At 44.4% G+C, this 16,948-nt stretch overlaps 1 protein-coding gene across 7 annotated transcripts in view; it reads left to right on the forward strand.

The window, feature by feature from the left end:
• OTUD7B (OTU deubiquitinase 7B) overlaps window positions 1–15,667 on the forward strand; it is a 102,201-nt gene extending 86,534 nt beyond the window's left edge. For all 7 annotated transcript variants that reach the window (XM_056546401.1, XM_056546400.1, XM_056546399.1 and 4 more), the window contains exons 8-11: window positions 1,122–1,271; window positions 4,762–4,879; window positions 10,908–10,992; window positions 13,602–15,667. In XM_056546401.1, the coding sequence (XP_056402376.1) occupies window positions 1,122–1,271; window positions 4,762–4,879; window positions 10,908–10,992; window positions 13,602–14,912 (1,664 nt within the window). In that variant the 3' untranslated portion in view covers window positions 14,913–15,667. The remainder of the gene's footprint in view (window positions 1–1,121; window positions 1,272–4,761; window positions 4,880–10,907; window positions 10,993–13,601) is intronic.
• Window positions 15,668–16,948: the final 1,281 nt, after the last annotated feature.

Genomic DNA, 16,948 nt, shown 5'->3' on the forward strand with positions numbered 1-16,948 from the left:
ATCCAGGAAAAAACGATTTTTTATATATACAACTGGCTCCAGAAAGTTAAACAGATTTGTAAATTACTTCTATTAAAAAATCATAATCCTTTCAGTACTTATGAGCTGCTGAAGTTGAGTTGTTCTTTTCTGTCTAAGTGCTCTCTGATGACACGTGTCTCGGGAACCGCTCAGTTTAGAAGCAAATCCCCATAGCAAACCTTTTCTACTCTGTGCAGTTCCTGAGACAAGCAGAGATGAGAGCACTGTTGCCAGACAGAAAAGAGCAACTCAACTTCAGCAGCTGATAATTATTGGAAGGATTAAGATTTTTTCTTAGTAAAAGTAATTTACAAATCTGTCCTGGAGCCAGTTGATATAAAAAAATAAATAAAATAAAATTAAAAGTTTTTCCTGGAATACCCCTTTAAAAACCGTCTGCTGCCTTATCCCCACCAGGCACGCGCCACACTCCATTCTTTTGTTGCCGGGTCTGCCGTGTAAGTCATAACTCATCAGTATATTCTTTTTTTAACAGCATGTAAGTTGCATTTTTTTTCCTTTTTATGATCTACGCGATGGATGATATGTATTGGTGGGACAATCCTTTTAATGCACTTCCTCACTGTCCTCTCCCGCAGTGTATATATGTATACACTTTCCCGTATGTGTCCACTTTTGCAACAATGGGACTTTGCATATGGTCAAAAAAGGCTGCAAACGCTGTAATTATAGAGATGCCTTTCGCTTACATACATTCATTAGATAGTAGGCCCGTCCTCTGCTGTCTGTCACTAAGGGCGCATTTACACAAACTAATTTCCACCTGGAGAATTTCTCGGGTGAGATTCCAGTGCAGAAGCTTCCCATTGTCTTCAGTAGGATTCTGCTGCATTGTGCACACTGTGGAATTTCTGCTGCTGAAATTCCAACTCTGGACTCCTCCAAAAGCAAGAACATGGTTATTCTTTTGTCAGAATTCAACCCGGGACTGCATTGTCGTCAAAAGAGAATTGCACATCATGTCTGCGGGGTCACAGCACTGATTCATTCTGGCGTCACCTGCTGCATACAGAATTCTGTAGTGTGCACGGGGCCTTACTGTATGTGTGATTCTCACTGTGTTCTCTGTTTTCTTCCAGCATTTGCCCCAATACCATTTGGAGGAATCTACCTCCCTCTGGAGGTTCCACCTAGCAAGTGCCACAGCTCTCCGCTTGTCCTGGCGTACGACCAAGCCCACTTCTCTGCTCTTGTATCCATGGAACAGGGAGACCAGAGCAAGGACCAAGGTACAGTCCAGGCTTGTTAAATGTCATGTTTTCAGATGGACTGAACGTAGTCTATAAAAGTCACTATGGTCGTGTGTATACAGACTTTTTGCAGGACTCAGTGTGGTCACCAGGAGTCTACGTTGGTATGCTGTTCTTGCAGCTTGCCAATATATACCACAAAATGTGTCAGATTGCATGTGATGAAGATACCACTAAATGAAATTATTCAGCTGTGCTTTGCTTTGAAGTCATTGAATTGGTTAAATCAGTTTAGTCTGATATTAAAGGGGCACTCATTATTAAGAAGAACTTCCGCTATGTCATGCAGACCGATCACTAGAAGGAGCTGGGAGACGTAAGGGCTTAGCGCATTCTCTCCCGGCGCTGTGTCACGTGACAAATTTAGACTCTCAATGCAAGTCTATGGGACCTTCTCGCTCACATAGACGTAGAGAGCGGGGAGAAAAGCGTGCAGTAGAGATTTTTGTTCTAGCAATCAGTCAGGGTCTGAACACGAATGGCGATAAAAATTTTTTGACTGTGCTAAAGCCTGATGACGTAAACTTTTCCTGTTCTGTCAAATCATAGCACAGAGAGAGCGGGTACCCGCACTCACCGCTGGGCTGTTGTGACTCGACTTCTTCGGCTATCATGGACGCTCCGGTATCAGACTGGTAGCAAGGCGCTCTGAGCGCCTTGCTACCAGTCTGATACCGGAGCGTCCATGATAATAGCCGAAGAAGTCGAGTCACAACAGCCCAGCGGTGAGTGCGGGTACCCGCCCTCTGTGTTATGATTTGATATATAACTTTGGGTTTCTGGTTCCAATCACCCCCGGACTCGCAGGCAGGAGCACCATGATCCCCCGCAGTGACGTCACTTGGCATAGTTACCTAGGTCACTTACTACAATAGTGCCACTCAGCAGTGTTTTCCTGTTCTGTGTGTGTTTTTTTTTTTTTTTACCCCCATGTGTACTATTGTCATGGGGATCTTGAGCAGATCATTGTTACCACATATACACACATGCCGCTGCCTCTAGAGTGGGGGACTATGTAGATATTGTCATATCTGGTAACTTAAAGGGGTACTCCGGTGGAAATTTTATTTTTTATTTTTTAAATCAACTGGTGCCAGAAAGTTAAACATATTTGTAAATGACTTCTATTAAAAAAATCTTAATCCTTCCAGTACTTATTAGCTGCTGAATACTACAGAGGAAATTCTTTTCTTTTTGGAACACAGAGCTCTCTGCTGACATCATGACCACAGTGCTCTCTGCTGACATCTCTGTCCATTTTAGGAACTGTCCAGAGCAGCATATGTTTACTGTGGGGATTTTCTCCTACTCTGGACAGTTTTTAAAATGGAGAGAGGGGTCAGCAGAGAGCACTGTGCTCGTGATGTCAGCAGAGAGCTCTGTGTTCCAAAAAGAAAAGAATTTCCTCAGTAGTATTCAGTAGCTAATAAGTACTGGAAGGATTAAGATTTTTTTAATAGAAGCAATTTACAAATATGTTTAACTTTCTGGCACCAGTTGATTTAAAAAAAATAAATAAAGTTTTCCACCAGGGTACCCCTCTGAATCCATAAAATCTTCTTCATAACACTGCACCTGAGAGCAGTCGGGGCTTGATGTCATCAGTGGTACAGCCTCAGGCTTTGTGCCTGTAACTTTAAATGATCTCCTGGAGAGTCTGAAGTGACAGAATAAGTTCTGCTGTTGCTCTTCATATGGGATCACACAGAGCTGTTGCTCTTCGTGTTTCAGCACATAGTAGAAACCTTACTACTGCAGCTGTGGGATTTGTCAATTAGGAAATGTACTTAAAGGGGTACTCCGCTGCTCAGCGTTTGGAACAAACTGTTCCGAACGCTGGAGCCGGCCCTGGGAACTTGTGATGTCATTGCCCGGCTCCCTTATGACGTCACGTCCCGCCAATGCAAGTCTATGGGAGGGGGCGTGACGGTCGTCACGCCCCCTCCCATAGACTTGCATTGGCGGGACGTGACGTCATAAGGGAGCCGGGCTATGACATCACAAGTTCCTTGCCCTAGCGTTCGGAACAGTTTGTTCCAAATGCTGAGCAGCGGAGTACCCCTTTAACCCCTTAAGGACTCAGCCCATTTTGGCCTTAAGGACTCAGACAATTTAATTTTTACGTTTTCATTTTTTCCTCCTCGCCTTCTAAAAATCATAACTCTTTTATATTTTCATCCACAGACTAGTATGAGGGCTTGTTTTTTGCGCGACCAGTTGTCCTTTGTAATGACATAACTCATTATATCATAAAATGTATGGCGCAACCAAAAAACACTATTTTTGTGGGGAAATTAAAACGAAAAACGCAATTTTGCTAATTTTGGAAGGTTTCGTTTTCACGCCGTACAATTTACGGTAAAAATGACGTGTGTTCTTTATTCTGAGGGTCAATACGATTAAAATGATACCCATTATTACATACTTTTATATTATTGTTGTGCTTAAAAAAAATCACAAACTTTTTAACCAAATTAGTATGTTTATAATCCCTTTATTTTGATGACCTCTAACTTTTTTATTTTTCCGTATAAGTGGCGGTATGGGGGCTCATTTTTTGCCCCATGATCTGTACTTTTTTTTGATACCACATTTGCATATAAAAAACTTTTAATACATTTTTTATAATTTTTTTTTTAATAAAATGTATTAAAAAAGTAGGAATTTTGGACTTTTTTTTATTTTTTTTCGTTCACGCCGTTCACCGTACGGGATCATTAACATTTTATTTTAATAGTTCGGACATTTACGCACGCGGCGATACCAAATATGTCTATAAAAAATGTTTTTTACGCTTTTTGGGGGTAAAATAGGAAAAAACGGACGTTTTACTTTTTTATTGGGGGAGGGGATTTTTCACTTTTTTTTTACTTTTACATTTTTTTACATTTTTTTTTACACTTGAATAGTCCCCATAGGGGACTATTCATAGCAATACCATGATTGCTAATACAGATCTGTTCTATGTATAGGACATAGAACAGATCAGTATTATCGGTCATCTCCTGCTCTGGTCTGCTCGATCACAGACCAGAGCAGGAGATGCCGGGAGCCGCACGGAGGAAGGAGAGGGGACCTCCGTGCGGCGTTATGAATGATCGGATCCCCGCAGCAGCGCTGCGGGCGATCCGATCGTTCATTTAAATCGCGAACCGCCGCAGATGCCGGGATCTGTATTGATCCCGGCACCTGAGGGGTTAATGGCGGACACCCGCGAGATCGCGGGCGTCGGCCATTGCCGGCGGGTCCCTGGCTGCGATCAGCAGCCGGGATCAGCCGCGCATGACACGGGCATCGCTCCGATGCCCGCGGTTATGCTTAGGACGTAAATGTACTACGTCCTGGTGCGTTAAGTACCACCTCACCAGGACGTACATTTACGTCCTGCGTCCTTAAGGGGTTAAAGAGAAAAGAAGTTTACTTTGATATTGTGTATCTGACTTTTCCTCCTTCATTTCCTTGTATACAGCGCCTTTCATCCCCCTGACTGACTCTCAGCACAAGTTACTACCGGTGCACTTTGCCGTCGATCCTGGAAAAGATTGGGAGTGGGGCAAAAACGACTCCGACAATGTCTGCCTGGCTGGGTATGTCTAACACACACCTCAATACTATGGTTGTTTTGTTTTTGTTTTTTTGTTGTTTTTTCTTTTTTTCTTAGTTCACATGCACAGACAATGCTGCTGATTTTTATGTGTGGATTTTAGCAAAAAAAAATAAAAAATCCCCACTTTCAATGTAGAGAGGTGACATCCACAGGGGGTCTCCAGTTTACTTCTGATTGTATATGGGGGTATACAATTTCACTGTCCTACAAAAGAAAGAACATTTCCACAGTAACCAAACCAGACTTCTTGAAAAGGAAGTGTTGTCCATCAGTATATAGTTGTTTCTGGGTTTTAACCCTTTATCAGTACAGAGCATAGTAGTAGTTGGCTAGAGAGATGCCTTAAATGCAAAGAGTCATCCATCTGTGCTGCATCCAAAGGTGGGCATACATTTTATATAGCCGAACATTCTAGTTGGTCAACAGTTACTTCTCCGGAGGGGTAGACTGCAGCCAGAGTGCTCTGGTGAAGGCTTATGCCTTTTGGGCCGATAAGGTTTGGTGGTGAAAACCCAACATGCCCAACCGATGATGAATTAGGAGTCCGCCATACAATACATTACAGATGGCCAAAGCTACCGAACACAGCAGGTTCAGTCAACTTGATTTTAAGGTGTTTGAGCACTAGAGATGAGTGAACTTACAGTAAATTCGATTCGTCACGAACCTCTCGGCTCGGCAGTTGATGACTTATCCTGCATAAATTAGTTCAGCTTTCCGGTGCTCCCGTGGGCTGGAAAAGGTGTATACAGTTCTAGGAGACTCTTTCCTAGGAATGTATCCACCTTTTCCAGCCCACCGGAGCACCGGAAAGCTGAGCTAATTTATGCAAGAAAAGTCATCAACTGCCGAGCCGAGAAGTTCGTGATGAATCGAATTTACTGTAAGTTCGCTTATCTCTATTGAGCACCTTCAAGCAGCCAGTGCCCTGCCCTATACTGATGAGAAGAACCCTGAAGCAGAGGTCTACAGATAGTCTCCCCCAAAAGGATAAAATCTATCGTGACTAATGAGGTTCGCTTCCTTCCTCTGGGATAGCAAATTTGCATACCTTTCCCCCCATGGAGCATTGTCTAAAAAGTAAGTCTACATTGCACCACTGATCTTCAGGAAATGCTGGGAGTTGTAGTTACGCAACAGCTACAATGCGCATTCCCTTTATGTATGGGACGTTTCCGAAAATGGATCTGCTTCCTTAAAAAGGGTACTGTTCCGAACGCTGGTGCCGGCGCCGGGAGCTTGTGACGTCATAGCCCTGCCCCCTCATGACGTCACGTCCCGCCCCCCTCAATGCAAGTCTATGGGAGGGGGCGTGACGTCCGTCACGCCCCCTCCCATAGACTTGCATTGAGGGGGCGTGGCGTGACGTCATGAGGGGGCGGAACTATGACGTCACGAGCTCCCGGCTCCAGCGTTCGGAACAGTTTGTTCCAAACGCTGAGCAGCAGAGTACCCCTTTAATGAGTAGTGAATGTTCAGGCCGAATCCTCTCCCCTTTTCCTATGACAACTAGCACAGTACTTGTTTCTCAGCCTATTTAGCCTAGTAAAGAGCAATGTGGTCGCTTATGTCTGTGCCCCTGTAGAGTTAGGAGACCACCTCCTGCTCACTCTGAATGTGCCTAGACATGCGGCGGCATCGATGCAGGACTTTATCTAGCCTTTATCTATCTGGGTACAAGCCGCGGCCATAATGGTTGTCACCCCGACCTTTCCTGGAAAAAGATATACAAGAACTTAGAACCAGCTGAATGTGTAACCACCTGATGTCATTAGAAGTCAAGGATTTAATGTATAATGGGTGAATATTTATCATCCTGTCTCCGGGGGTGGGGAGGATATGTTGTCTTGTGGACATTGTGCCCCCACCCGGGACACTGCATCCTCTCTTTCCAGTCCATTATGTCATCTTATCGCCTATAAATGTTTCATTAGCCGCTCCAGCCTTTCAGCTCCTGGGTGATGGGTGTAATATAATCTGCATTTCTCCTCCATCTGCTGCAGACACTTACTACATGAAAGTAGTCATCCAGACCAAGACGTGTTCTGTAGTGTATCACTGTGGTAGGAACCATACACTGCAGATATATGGGGGCACATCCCACCATATGGCCTTGTTATATGGCTAATCTCAGACACAGCTCACTATTAGAGATGAGCGACCTTACAGTAAATTCGATTCGTCACGAACTTCTCGGCTCGGCAGTTGATGACTTAGCCTGCATAAATTAGTTCAGCTTTCCGGTGCTTCGGTGGGCTGGAAAAGGTGGATACAGTCCTAGGAAAGAGTCTCCTTGGACTGTATCCACCTTTTCCAGCCCACCGGAGCACCTGAAAGCTGAACTCATTTATGCAGGATAAGCCATCAACTGCCGAGCCGAGAAGTTCGTGACTAATCGAATTTACTTTAAGTTCGCTCATCTCTACTCACTATGATACATGCAGTCTTGACAGCTTATTTAGGGAAGGGGTCACGTGCCGTATTTTGCTGCATATTTGTCGCTGCATATTTTCCTACCCAATGAAGTCAATGGGTAGGAAAATATTCCGCTGATTTTTCTATCCATTGACTTCACTGGGTAGGAAAATAATCAGCAACAAATGCGCAGCAAAATACGTCACGTGACGCCGCCCTTCCTCTGTATACTTGTTGTCAGTATTGATCTCCATGTGCTGTGTGGGTGAATGCATTGAGGTGCTGCAGCTTTTAATAGTGGTGATCGGTGTATCGCCATTAGTGGTTAGGAGAATAGTCAGAATAGTCAGAATAGTGTTGTGTTTAGTAACCTACCTCTTGAAGCTTTTGTTACTGTTCTGTGGTTAGTTCAATTGTTCAAGGTTTTCCTGTTAAAACATTTGAGTATTGTTTCTTAAAATTAAAAATTTAAGGGGGGATATGATAAACGTATATAAGTATATTAATGGCCCATACAAAAAATATGGAGAAAACTGTTCCAGGTTAAACCCCCCCCCAAAGGACGAGGGGGCACTCCCTCCGTCTGGAGAAGAAAAAGTTTAGTCTCAAGGGGCGACACGCCTTCTTTACCGTGAGGACTGTGAATTTATGGAATGGTCTACCTCAGGAACTGGTCACAGCAGGAACAATTAACAGCTTTAAAACAGGGTTAGATACATTCCTGGAACAAAATAACATTAATGCTTATGAAGAAATATAAAATCTCATCCCTTCCCCAATATCGCGCCACACCCCTACCCTTCAATTCCCTGGTTGAACTTGATGGACATATGTCTTTTTTCGACCGTACTAACTATGTAACTATGTAACTAGTAGATGAACGGTTAATATGATAATCGATGTATATAGGTGAAGCGACTGGAAGATAAGTGTTAAACCAATCTTGTGAACATGGAAGTAATGGCCGGCAGTCCTGATGTTATGCTGTGACACCAGGCGTTATCTGATCCGGAGCCGCCATGTCACATTATTAAGCGCTGAACACTTATTCATGTGTAATCTTTATAAGACAATTGTCCATAGCAACCAATCAGATTGCTTCTTTCATGTTTCAAAGGCCTTTATAACCCCTTAAGGATGCAGGGCGTACACCTGTGCTCCCTCCCCTTTTATGACGCATGCTCAGGAGTGCGTCATAGCAGGATGACCCCAGCGGCTATCAACCTGTGGCTAATGCTGGACATTACCGTTTGCGGTGATGCCCGGCATAGACCCTTTAGACACCACGATTAAAGTTAATCAGTGGTGCTGATCAGGTCCACCACTGTGTCCCGATCAGCTGGGAGGGCCCCTACCTACCTCCTCGCCATCCAATCTGTGCTGGAGCAATGGAGCACCGATATAACACTGATCAGTGCTATGCTATGGAATAGCATTGTTCAGTATATGCAATCTATTGATTGCATGTTATAGTCCCCTATGGGGACTAAAAAAGATTTTTTTTTAAATATGTAAAAAAAAAGTTTGAACCATCCCCCTTTTCCCTTAAAAAAAAAAAAATTGTAAATACATTTATGTGGTATCGCTGCGTGCGTAATTCTCCTAGCTTTAAATATAATGTTAATTAAACCACACAGACAACGGCGTATACCTAAAAAAAAATACCCAAGTCTAGAATTGCACATATTTATTCACTTTGTATACCCCAAAAAATGTATAAAAAAAGCTATCAAAAAGTCCCATCAAAATAAAAATGGTACCAATATAAACTACACACAATGCACAAAAATTTTGCCCCCCCACATCCCTTTATACGAAAAAATAGGGGTCAGAAAAGAACAATTTTAAACATGATACTTTTTGTCATCTTTTACAGAAAAAAGCTCTGCGTAAAAGTGGAAGCCCCCAAAAGTTCCAAATAGTTTTTTTTTTTTTTTTTCCAGTTTTGCCACACAAATATTTTTTTTTTTTGTTTTGCCGTAGATTTTGTGGTGATATGGTTGATGTCATTACAAAGCAAAATTGGTGGCGCAAAGAACAAGCACTCATATAGGTCTGTAGGTGGAAAAATGAAAGCGTTCTGATGTTTAGAATGTGAGGAGGAAACAACTAAAGTGCAAAAGTAAAACAAAAAAAAAAAAGTCCTTAAAGGGGTACTCCACTGCTCAGCAATTGAAACAAACTGTTCCGAATGCTGGAGCCTGCGCCGGGAGCTTGTGACTTCATAGCCCCGCCCCCTCATGACGTCACGCCCCACCCACTCAATGCAAGTCTATGGGAGGGGGCGTGACTAACGTCACGCCCCCTCCCATAGATTTGCATTGAGGGGACGGGGCATGACGTAATGAGGGGGCGGGGCTATTACGTCACATGCTCCCAGCTCCAGCGTTCGGAACAGTTTGTTCCAAATGCTGAACAGCAGAGTACCCCTTTAAGGGGTTAAAAAGGAAGTAATCTGGTTGCTGTAGGCATCTGCACCACTCTTCCTCTACACAGAGTGATTTCTTTGCAGTGGGAGATGATTAAGTCTGTGTTCACACGGCTGGATTTCTTATACCTAGGTTTTTTTTGCAAGATGTTCCATAGTGAGAACATAGTACAAAGGGGACAGCGTACACGTACCATTATGTATAGGAAAAGACACGAGCTGTAGGAGATGAATAAAGAGCCGGATCAACAAAACAAGAGCACAGACCCATTTGTGGCAAACAAGAACCTCCTCTTGAGGAAGACCTCTTCAGACATGTCTGATCTCACAAGGATATGCATCAAATCTGACAACAATATGCATCTCGTGCTTGTGAATGGAGTTACCCCAATCCCTTTCACTTGCAATGGGAAATTTCTGCCATTCCCATGGGGAAAGGTTCACCGCAGAAATGAATAGCGTGCTCATTCCTGTGTGATCTGCACAGAAAAACACAAGGATCCTTTTATTTTTTTTTTTTTTTTTTTTTAGAAATATGAGGGTTAGCCTCAGATTTTCAGTGTGTGTGTAAATACTCCCTAAAGGGGTACTCTGGATGAAAACTTTTTTTTTTTTAAATTAACTGGCGCCAGAAAGTTAAACAGATTTGTAAATGATTTCTGTTTAAAAATCTTAATCCCAGTATTTATCCGCTGCTGTATAATCCACAGGAAGTTGTGTAGTTCTTTTCAGTCTGAGCACAGTGCTCTCTGCTGACACTTGTCTGTATCAGGAACTGTCCAGAGCAGGATAGGTTTTGCTATGGGGATTTGCTCCTGCTCTGGACAGTTCCTGGCATGGACAGAGGTGTCAGCAGAGAGCACTTTGGTCAGACTGAAAAGAACTCCAGAAAGAAATACAACAACCTCTGGAGCATGCAGCAGCTGATGAGTACTGGAAGGATTAGGATTTTTAAATAGAAATCATTTGCAAATCTGTTTAACTTTCTGCCACCAATTGATTTAAAAAAATAAAAAAAAAGTGTTTTCCACCGGAGTACCCCTTTAGGGCTGTCTATAAATATGTGATCTGGTTCTGAAGATGCTGACTAGGTTTGGCATCCCTTTAGTACTGTTATATTGTATGTATAGACCTGTATATAAAATGTTGTTGTTTTTGTTCTTAGGGTCACATTATCATTGGAAGCCAAGTTAAACTTGCTACACAGTTACATGACGGTCACGTGGCTTTCCCTGCCATGCGAAATGCAGGTGAGTAAAGTCATTAAAGCACATTATAGGAACATGCCCTTTACAATAGGTTGTAATAGGCCCAACCTATGACTAGAGTGTTATTTTATTTTTTTGCATACCCTTTTTTTTCATCTATATTGAATAGTCACTTCTTAATACAGTAAATCCCGCAATAAATAATAATAATAAAAAATATATATATATATTTACACATACAGAATGCAAAGCAGCACTACTCTAACCAGTTTGCAGTAGATGAATGCCAGCATCCCTGGTTCGATCACGATCCTCTTAGCTGTACACAATGGCACTGCGCTCCAGATAACCTAGAAATCAAATCATGGTTTATTTAACTCATGTCACAGCAGCAACGTTTTAATTCTCCTGCTTAAAGGGGTAGTCCAGTGGTGAAAAATGTATCCCCTATCCTAAGGATAGGGGATAAGTTTGAGATCGCGGGGGGTCCGACCGCTGGGGCCCCCCGCAATCTCTCTGTACGGGGCCCCGGCTCTCCGCCGAGATAGCGGGTGTCGACCCCCGCACGAGGCGGCGGCCGACACGCCCCCTCAATACATCTCAATGGCAGAGCCGTAGATTGCCGAAGGCAGCACTTCGGCTCTGCCATAGAGTTGTATGGAGGGGGCGTGTCGGCCGCCGCTTCGTGCGGAGGTCGACACGCCCCCTTCCCGCGGGCTGTCGGGGCTCCGTACAGGAGATCGCGGGGGGCCCCAGCGGTCGGACCCCCCGCGATCTGCAACTTATCCCCTATCCTTAAGATAGGGGATAAGTTGTAAACCACTGAGTCACCACTGGACTACTCCTTTAAAAATGATTCCAAGGGCTCGTTCACACAAGTGGATTTTGTTTCAGACTAGCAGCAGGTTTCCCGCTGTGAGTTTGAAAGGGGTGGGCTCTCCGCGGTAGATTTACAGCAGCAAAATCTTCACTGTTGAAAATCCACCTCAGACCCCATGGACTTCAATGGCGTCTGTGGCGGATTTTCTGCAGCAGAGAGCCCCCCCCCCTTTCAAACTCACAGCGGGAAACCTCCTGCGAGGTTGAAGAAAAATCCCCTCGTGTGAACGAGCCCTACTGGAGAATAGATACTATGTTGCTGTGACATAAATTAAATAAACCATTCTTTGATTTCTAGGTTATCTGAGCGCTGCGCCATTGTAAATCTTATCAAAGGCAAATGTAGAATATGTATGCAATAGAAATGACTATGTATATAGACAGATATATCATCGCAGACTGCAGGCTATTACCCCCTAGATCTTATTGCTGTAGGTGTAAATCTACTTACATCCCTATAGGAGATACAGGCAGAAACGGTGCAAGAGGAAATCTAGAGATTGCAGGAAAAGTCTTCTGTGAATTTAGCATTAGTTTATGGCAAATCCAGTGATCCCACTGCAGAATCAAAATCCACTGCTGGTATTTTGCTACAGATTTCACCATTTGCAACATTGGAGATGGTAAACTTTTCAGTATGTCGTTATATCTAATGATTTTCCCAAAATAGCCATCAACACATTTTAAAAACGATCAATGTACAGTAACCCCATGACCTACGATGGCCCCGACATACGATCATTTCAGCATACGATCACTCTCAGAGGCCATCGCATGTTGAAGGCAGCATCAACATCTGATTCTTTTGTATGTCGGGGCCATCGCATAAACAGCTATCCGGCAGAGCAGACTGCTTCAGCTGCCACCGGATAGCCGTTTACGGTGCCCCGTGTGGTCCGCTGACGATCACTTACCTGTCCTCGGGGCTCTGGCGCGTCCTCTTCGGGATCTCCTGCATCGTCGGCGCTCTCCATCGTCGTCATCACATCCCTGCGCACGCCGTCCCGTCATCCAATGAGAGCGGCGTGCGTAGCGACGTGATGGCAGCGACGGAGAGCGAGGATGCCGGGGAAGCAGAGGCCTTGCTGGAGTGTTGGTGACACCCCGGGGAGGTGGCGACAGCGATGGAAGGCGACATCCCGGGCAGCGGCAGGGACACGTGAGTACAACTTTCTCTAACAATGGTCTTCAACCTGCGGACCTCCAGATGTTGCAAAACTACAACTCCCAGCATGCCCGGACAGCCGTTGGCTGTCCGGGCATGCTGGGTGTTGTAGTTTTGCAACATCTGGAGGTCCGCAGGTTGTAGACCACTGTCCTATACTTTACATTGCATGGATCCCTCAACATGCGATGGTTTCAACAAAGATGGTCCATTTGGAGCGGATTACCATCGTATGTTGAGGGACCACTGTATATCGTTCTGTGAAATGTTGTGGAATCTACAGTGATAATCCACCAAAGATCAGTCCCTTCTAAACAAGCCCTACAGTACCTTCAGAGTTTCCAAATCCCATAAGAAAGTGACATTTTGTTTTTAATTTGACTCCAAAACAATTTCCAGGTTGTAATAGATGGCACAAGGTCATAACTGTGGCTCATGGATTGGGCAGTCAGGTCTGATGGTCAGTGTGTTATTGGTAATGATCTGCTTGGAATGGCAGTCTGGTAAGGGCTTGTTGGGATTCCGTAGAATAATATGTAACAAAGGACATGATACGTTCTACCTCTTGTGCTTATTATGGAGCTGATATTTTTATGTATATTTGCAGGCTCCCCTTGCCCAGCCAGAGTCTCCAACTGCATCCGCTGGTGATGATGCCCGGTCTGCAGCTGAATCTGGAGAGTCCGACAAAGAGTCTGTATGCAGCAGCTCAGCGAGCAACGGAGGCAGCAAAACTGGAAAGGAGAAAGACAAGGAAAAGGAGCCAAAGTCCAAAAAGGAGAAGGACAAGGAGAAAGATAAGAAGCGAGCAGACTCTGTGGCCAACAAGCTTGGCAGCTTTGGCAAGAGCTTGGGTAGTAAGCTAAAGAAAAACATGGGTGGCTTAATGCACAGCAAGAGTGGAAAGTCCGGCATGAGCAATGGACAAGGGGACACACTGGAGAAGAAAAAGAAAGGGTCCTTAAAGGGCCGAAAAGGCAGCAAAGAGGACTCCTCACAAGGGGATATCTCTACATCATCTGAGAAGTCCTCCGTCAAGTCAACGACAGACAAGGCCCAGGGTGATCCTTACAAATACAGTCACGATGTCAAACTGAGTCTGAGCATCTTGCGAGCAGCCATGCAAGGGGAGCGGAAGTTTATCTTCGCCTGCCTCCTAAAAACTAGTGACCGTCAGCCTTACCAGAAGCAGATGATCCAGAGGTATCTGGCTGACGCCCATGAGAGGTTCATAGCCGAGCAGAAACAGAGAGAAGCAGAGAAAAAGACTCTTCTGAACTGCGGCACAGCAAAGAGACTAGAGCACGACATGGCGCAGCCTAAAGCCGACGATCATCTTCTTCCAACCTATTCCCAAGTGACTAATAATTATGGGATGCAGAGTATGGAATATGGTCCTGGCATAAAAGGAGCTCTACCTTCCAGTTATTCTGGGGGCTTTACCATCCCCCGACCTTCGATAGTAAACACATCAGACAGTTCCCACGCACACAGCTACCAGGACAGTAGACGTCAGGTAGCCGGTGGCTCTTGCAATAATCTGCCATCCTATGCCACTCTTCCCCGGCACTGCATGCAGACCCGGCCTCATCCATACCAGTCCAGCCCTCCACACATGGGTAGGCTTTCTCCTTCAGAGTCAGAACTTCCCCCAGTTTATCCCACAGAAGAGCAGACTGTTTGCATTGTGCACAGCAATGGCTACCAGGAATACACAGACCCCAGCCCCCTGTCCAGAGCAGCGACCTCTGACAGCAGCAAGGTCCGGACACACTATAACATCCAGCAGACCAAGTGTAAGCAAACGCACTGCAGTTTTTACGGACATCCTGAAACAGGCAACTACTGTTCGTGCTGTTACAAAGAGGAACTGAGGCGGAAAGAGAGGGAAAAACAGGCTTTAATACACAGGTTCTGAGGGGATGGCAACGATCCTGGATTTAAGAATCCACACAATGTTCCAATAGGGGGCAGCACTGGGGAGGATGCAATATGTTTCTACGGACTTTAAGTGTTTTATGATTGTTTTTGAACTATGAAAATGAGGTGCGTAACAGCTGTACAAATTCTAGATGACGTCTAAAATGACCCGGAAAGCACCGGATTAGTTCCTAGATCAGAAGTGAAGATTTTCAGGAGAAAAAAAAAAAATAATGCAAATTTAGTAATTTTGTAAGTGATGACAACTTTTAACAACTCTGCATCCTTAGCACTTTAGGTAATCCCCCCCCCCCCCCCTCAAATCCGTTCCTGTTATTAAAATTCATGACTCCCATTCCCAATTGTGGTATGGAAGGGGTTAATCCCTCGTGCGCTGGAAGTGCTCTTAGGACTCTTCATTCGTTTGGAAATTGGGCCGTTTTCTCCAGACAAGGGGTTTTCTACAGTAGTTAATCAGTTAACTGCATTGTCATTGCTTTGCGATCTGTTCCTTTTTCTTAGCTTTTTATTTTTTTTGATAAATAATTGGCAATTTATTTATTTTTTTTTGCTTAAAGGAGTACTCCGCCCCTAGACATGTTATCCCTTATACAAAAGATAGGGGATAAGATGTCTGATCCCTGAAATTTAGGCTGCGACACCCCAGACATCCGGGTAAAATTTGCTCCGTGTCGGATGATTGGCGATGTGGGGCAGAGGCTCGTGAGGTCACGGCCACGCCCCGCCCGTGATGTCACGGCCACACACCCCCTCAATGCAAGTCTATGGGAGGGGGCGTGACGGCCGTCACGCCCCCTCCCATAGACTTGCATTGAGGGGGCGTGGCCGTGACATCACCAGCAGGGCGGGCCCGTGATATCACGAGCCTCCGATACTGTAAACGAACGTCGGGTCTAGCAGTGAGATCGCGGGGGTCCTCAGTGGTGGGACCCCTGCGATCAGACCTCTTATTCCCTATCCTTTTGGATAGGGGATAAGATGCCTAGAGGCAGAGTACTCCTTTAAGGACAGGGGCGCACACACAGAGCTACCTGGCTGCAGCAGGGAACTCACTCTGCAGTCCCTCTGTGACTGCCGTTGGCACATCTGCAGCATGAAATGCGCAGCAGATGTGACCCTGCCCTTAGGGTGTATTCACACCTACAGGATCCTATGCATATTTGATGCCGCAGATTTCAATGTTAACTAAATCATTGAACACATTTTCAAATATGCACAGAATACTGTACGTGCGAATACACCCTATAGGGGGATTTTTGGGGCTTTAACCCCTTAATGACCACAGTACATCTTTGTCCACAGGGCAGAAGTAGGCTGGAACTGGCCTCCTGTGTGTATATATATATATATATATATATATATATATATATATATATATAATATTGTGGGAGCTCGGTTGTTGCATGACAGCAGGGATCCTGCTCTAACTACCCGGAGCAGAGAAACCTCCGATCTCAGTAGTTTAACCCCTTTAGATGCCGTGGTGAATTGGTCAAATTTCGACATCGAAGATGAATTTGGGCATCTGTCAGCATATTGGCAACTGGGCGACACTATTTGAAAAAAACATCCCCAGAGCCAATAATGTCACTTAAGGGTGAAAAAAATTGCTAAAAGTAAAATGCCATGTAGATATGGCATTTCATATCCCCTATTGACTCCCTGCTAACAGGGATTATGTAGAATGGATAATGCACTGTACTACAGTGTTTCATATGTGTATTATTTGAACGATTGGGAGGTTGAATGTCCATCCCTTTGTGGGACAAATAAAAAGTAAAAAGTTTGGCAAAATATAATTTTATTATATTGAAAAAATAAATCCTCTCTATCCACTTAAAACTACACACTTTCTCCTAAAGATAATAAATAAAATGATTAAAGAAAACAGGTAGATTTGGGGGGTATCACCAAATTCTAAATTATAAAATGATCTTGTTATTTATCCCACATGGTAAACATTGTAAAAAAAAAAAAAACATCAAAAAGTCAGATGGATCCCAAAATGAGGTA

This window comes from Hyla sarda, chromosome 11, assembly GCF_029499605.1.
Source record: "Hyla sarda isolate aHylSar1 chromosome 11, aHylSar1.hap1, whole genome shotgun sequence".
NCBI classification, from domain to species: Eukaryota; Metazoa; Chordata; class Amphibia; order Anura; family Hylidae; genus Hyla; species Hyla sarda.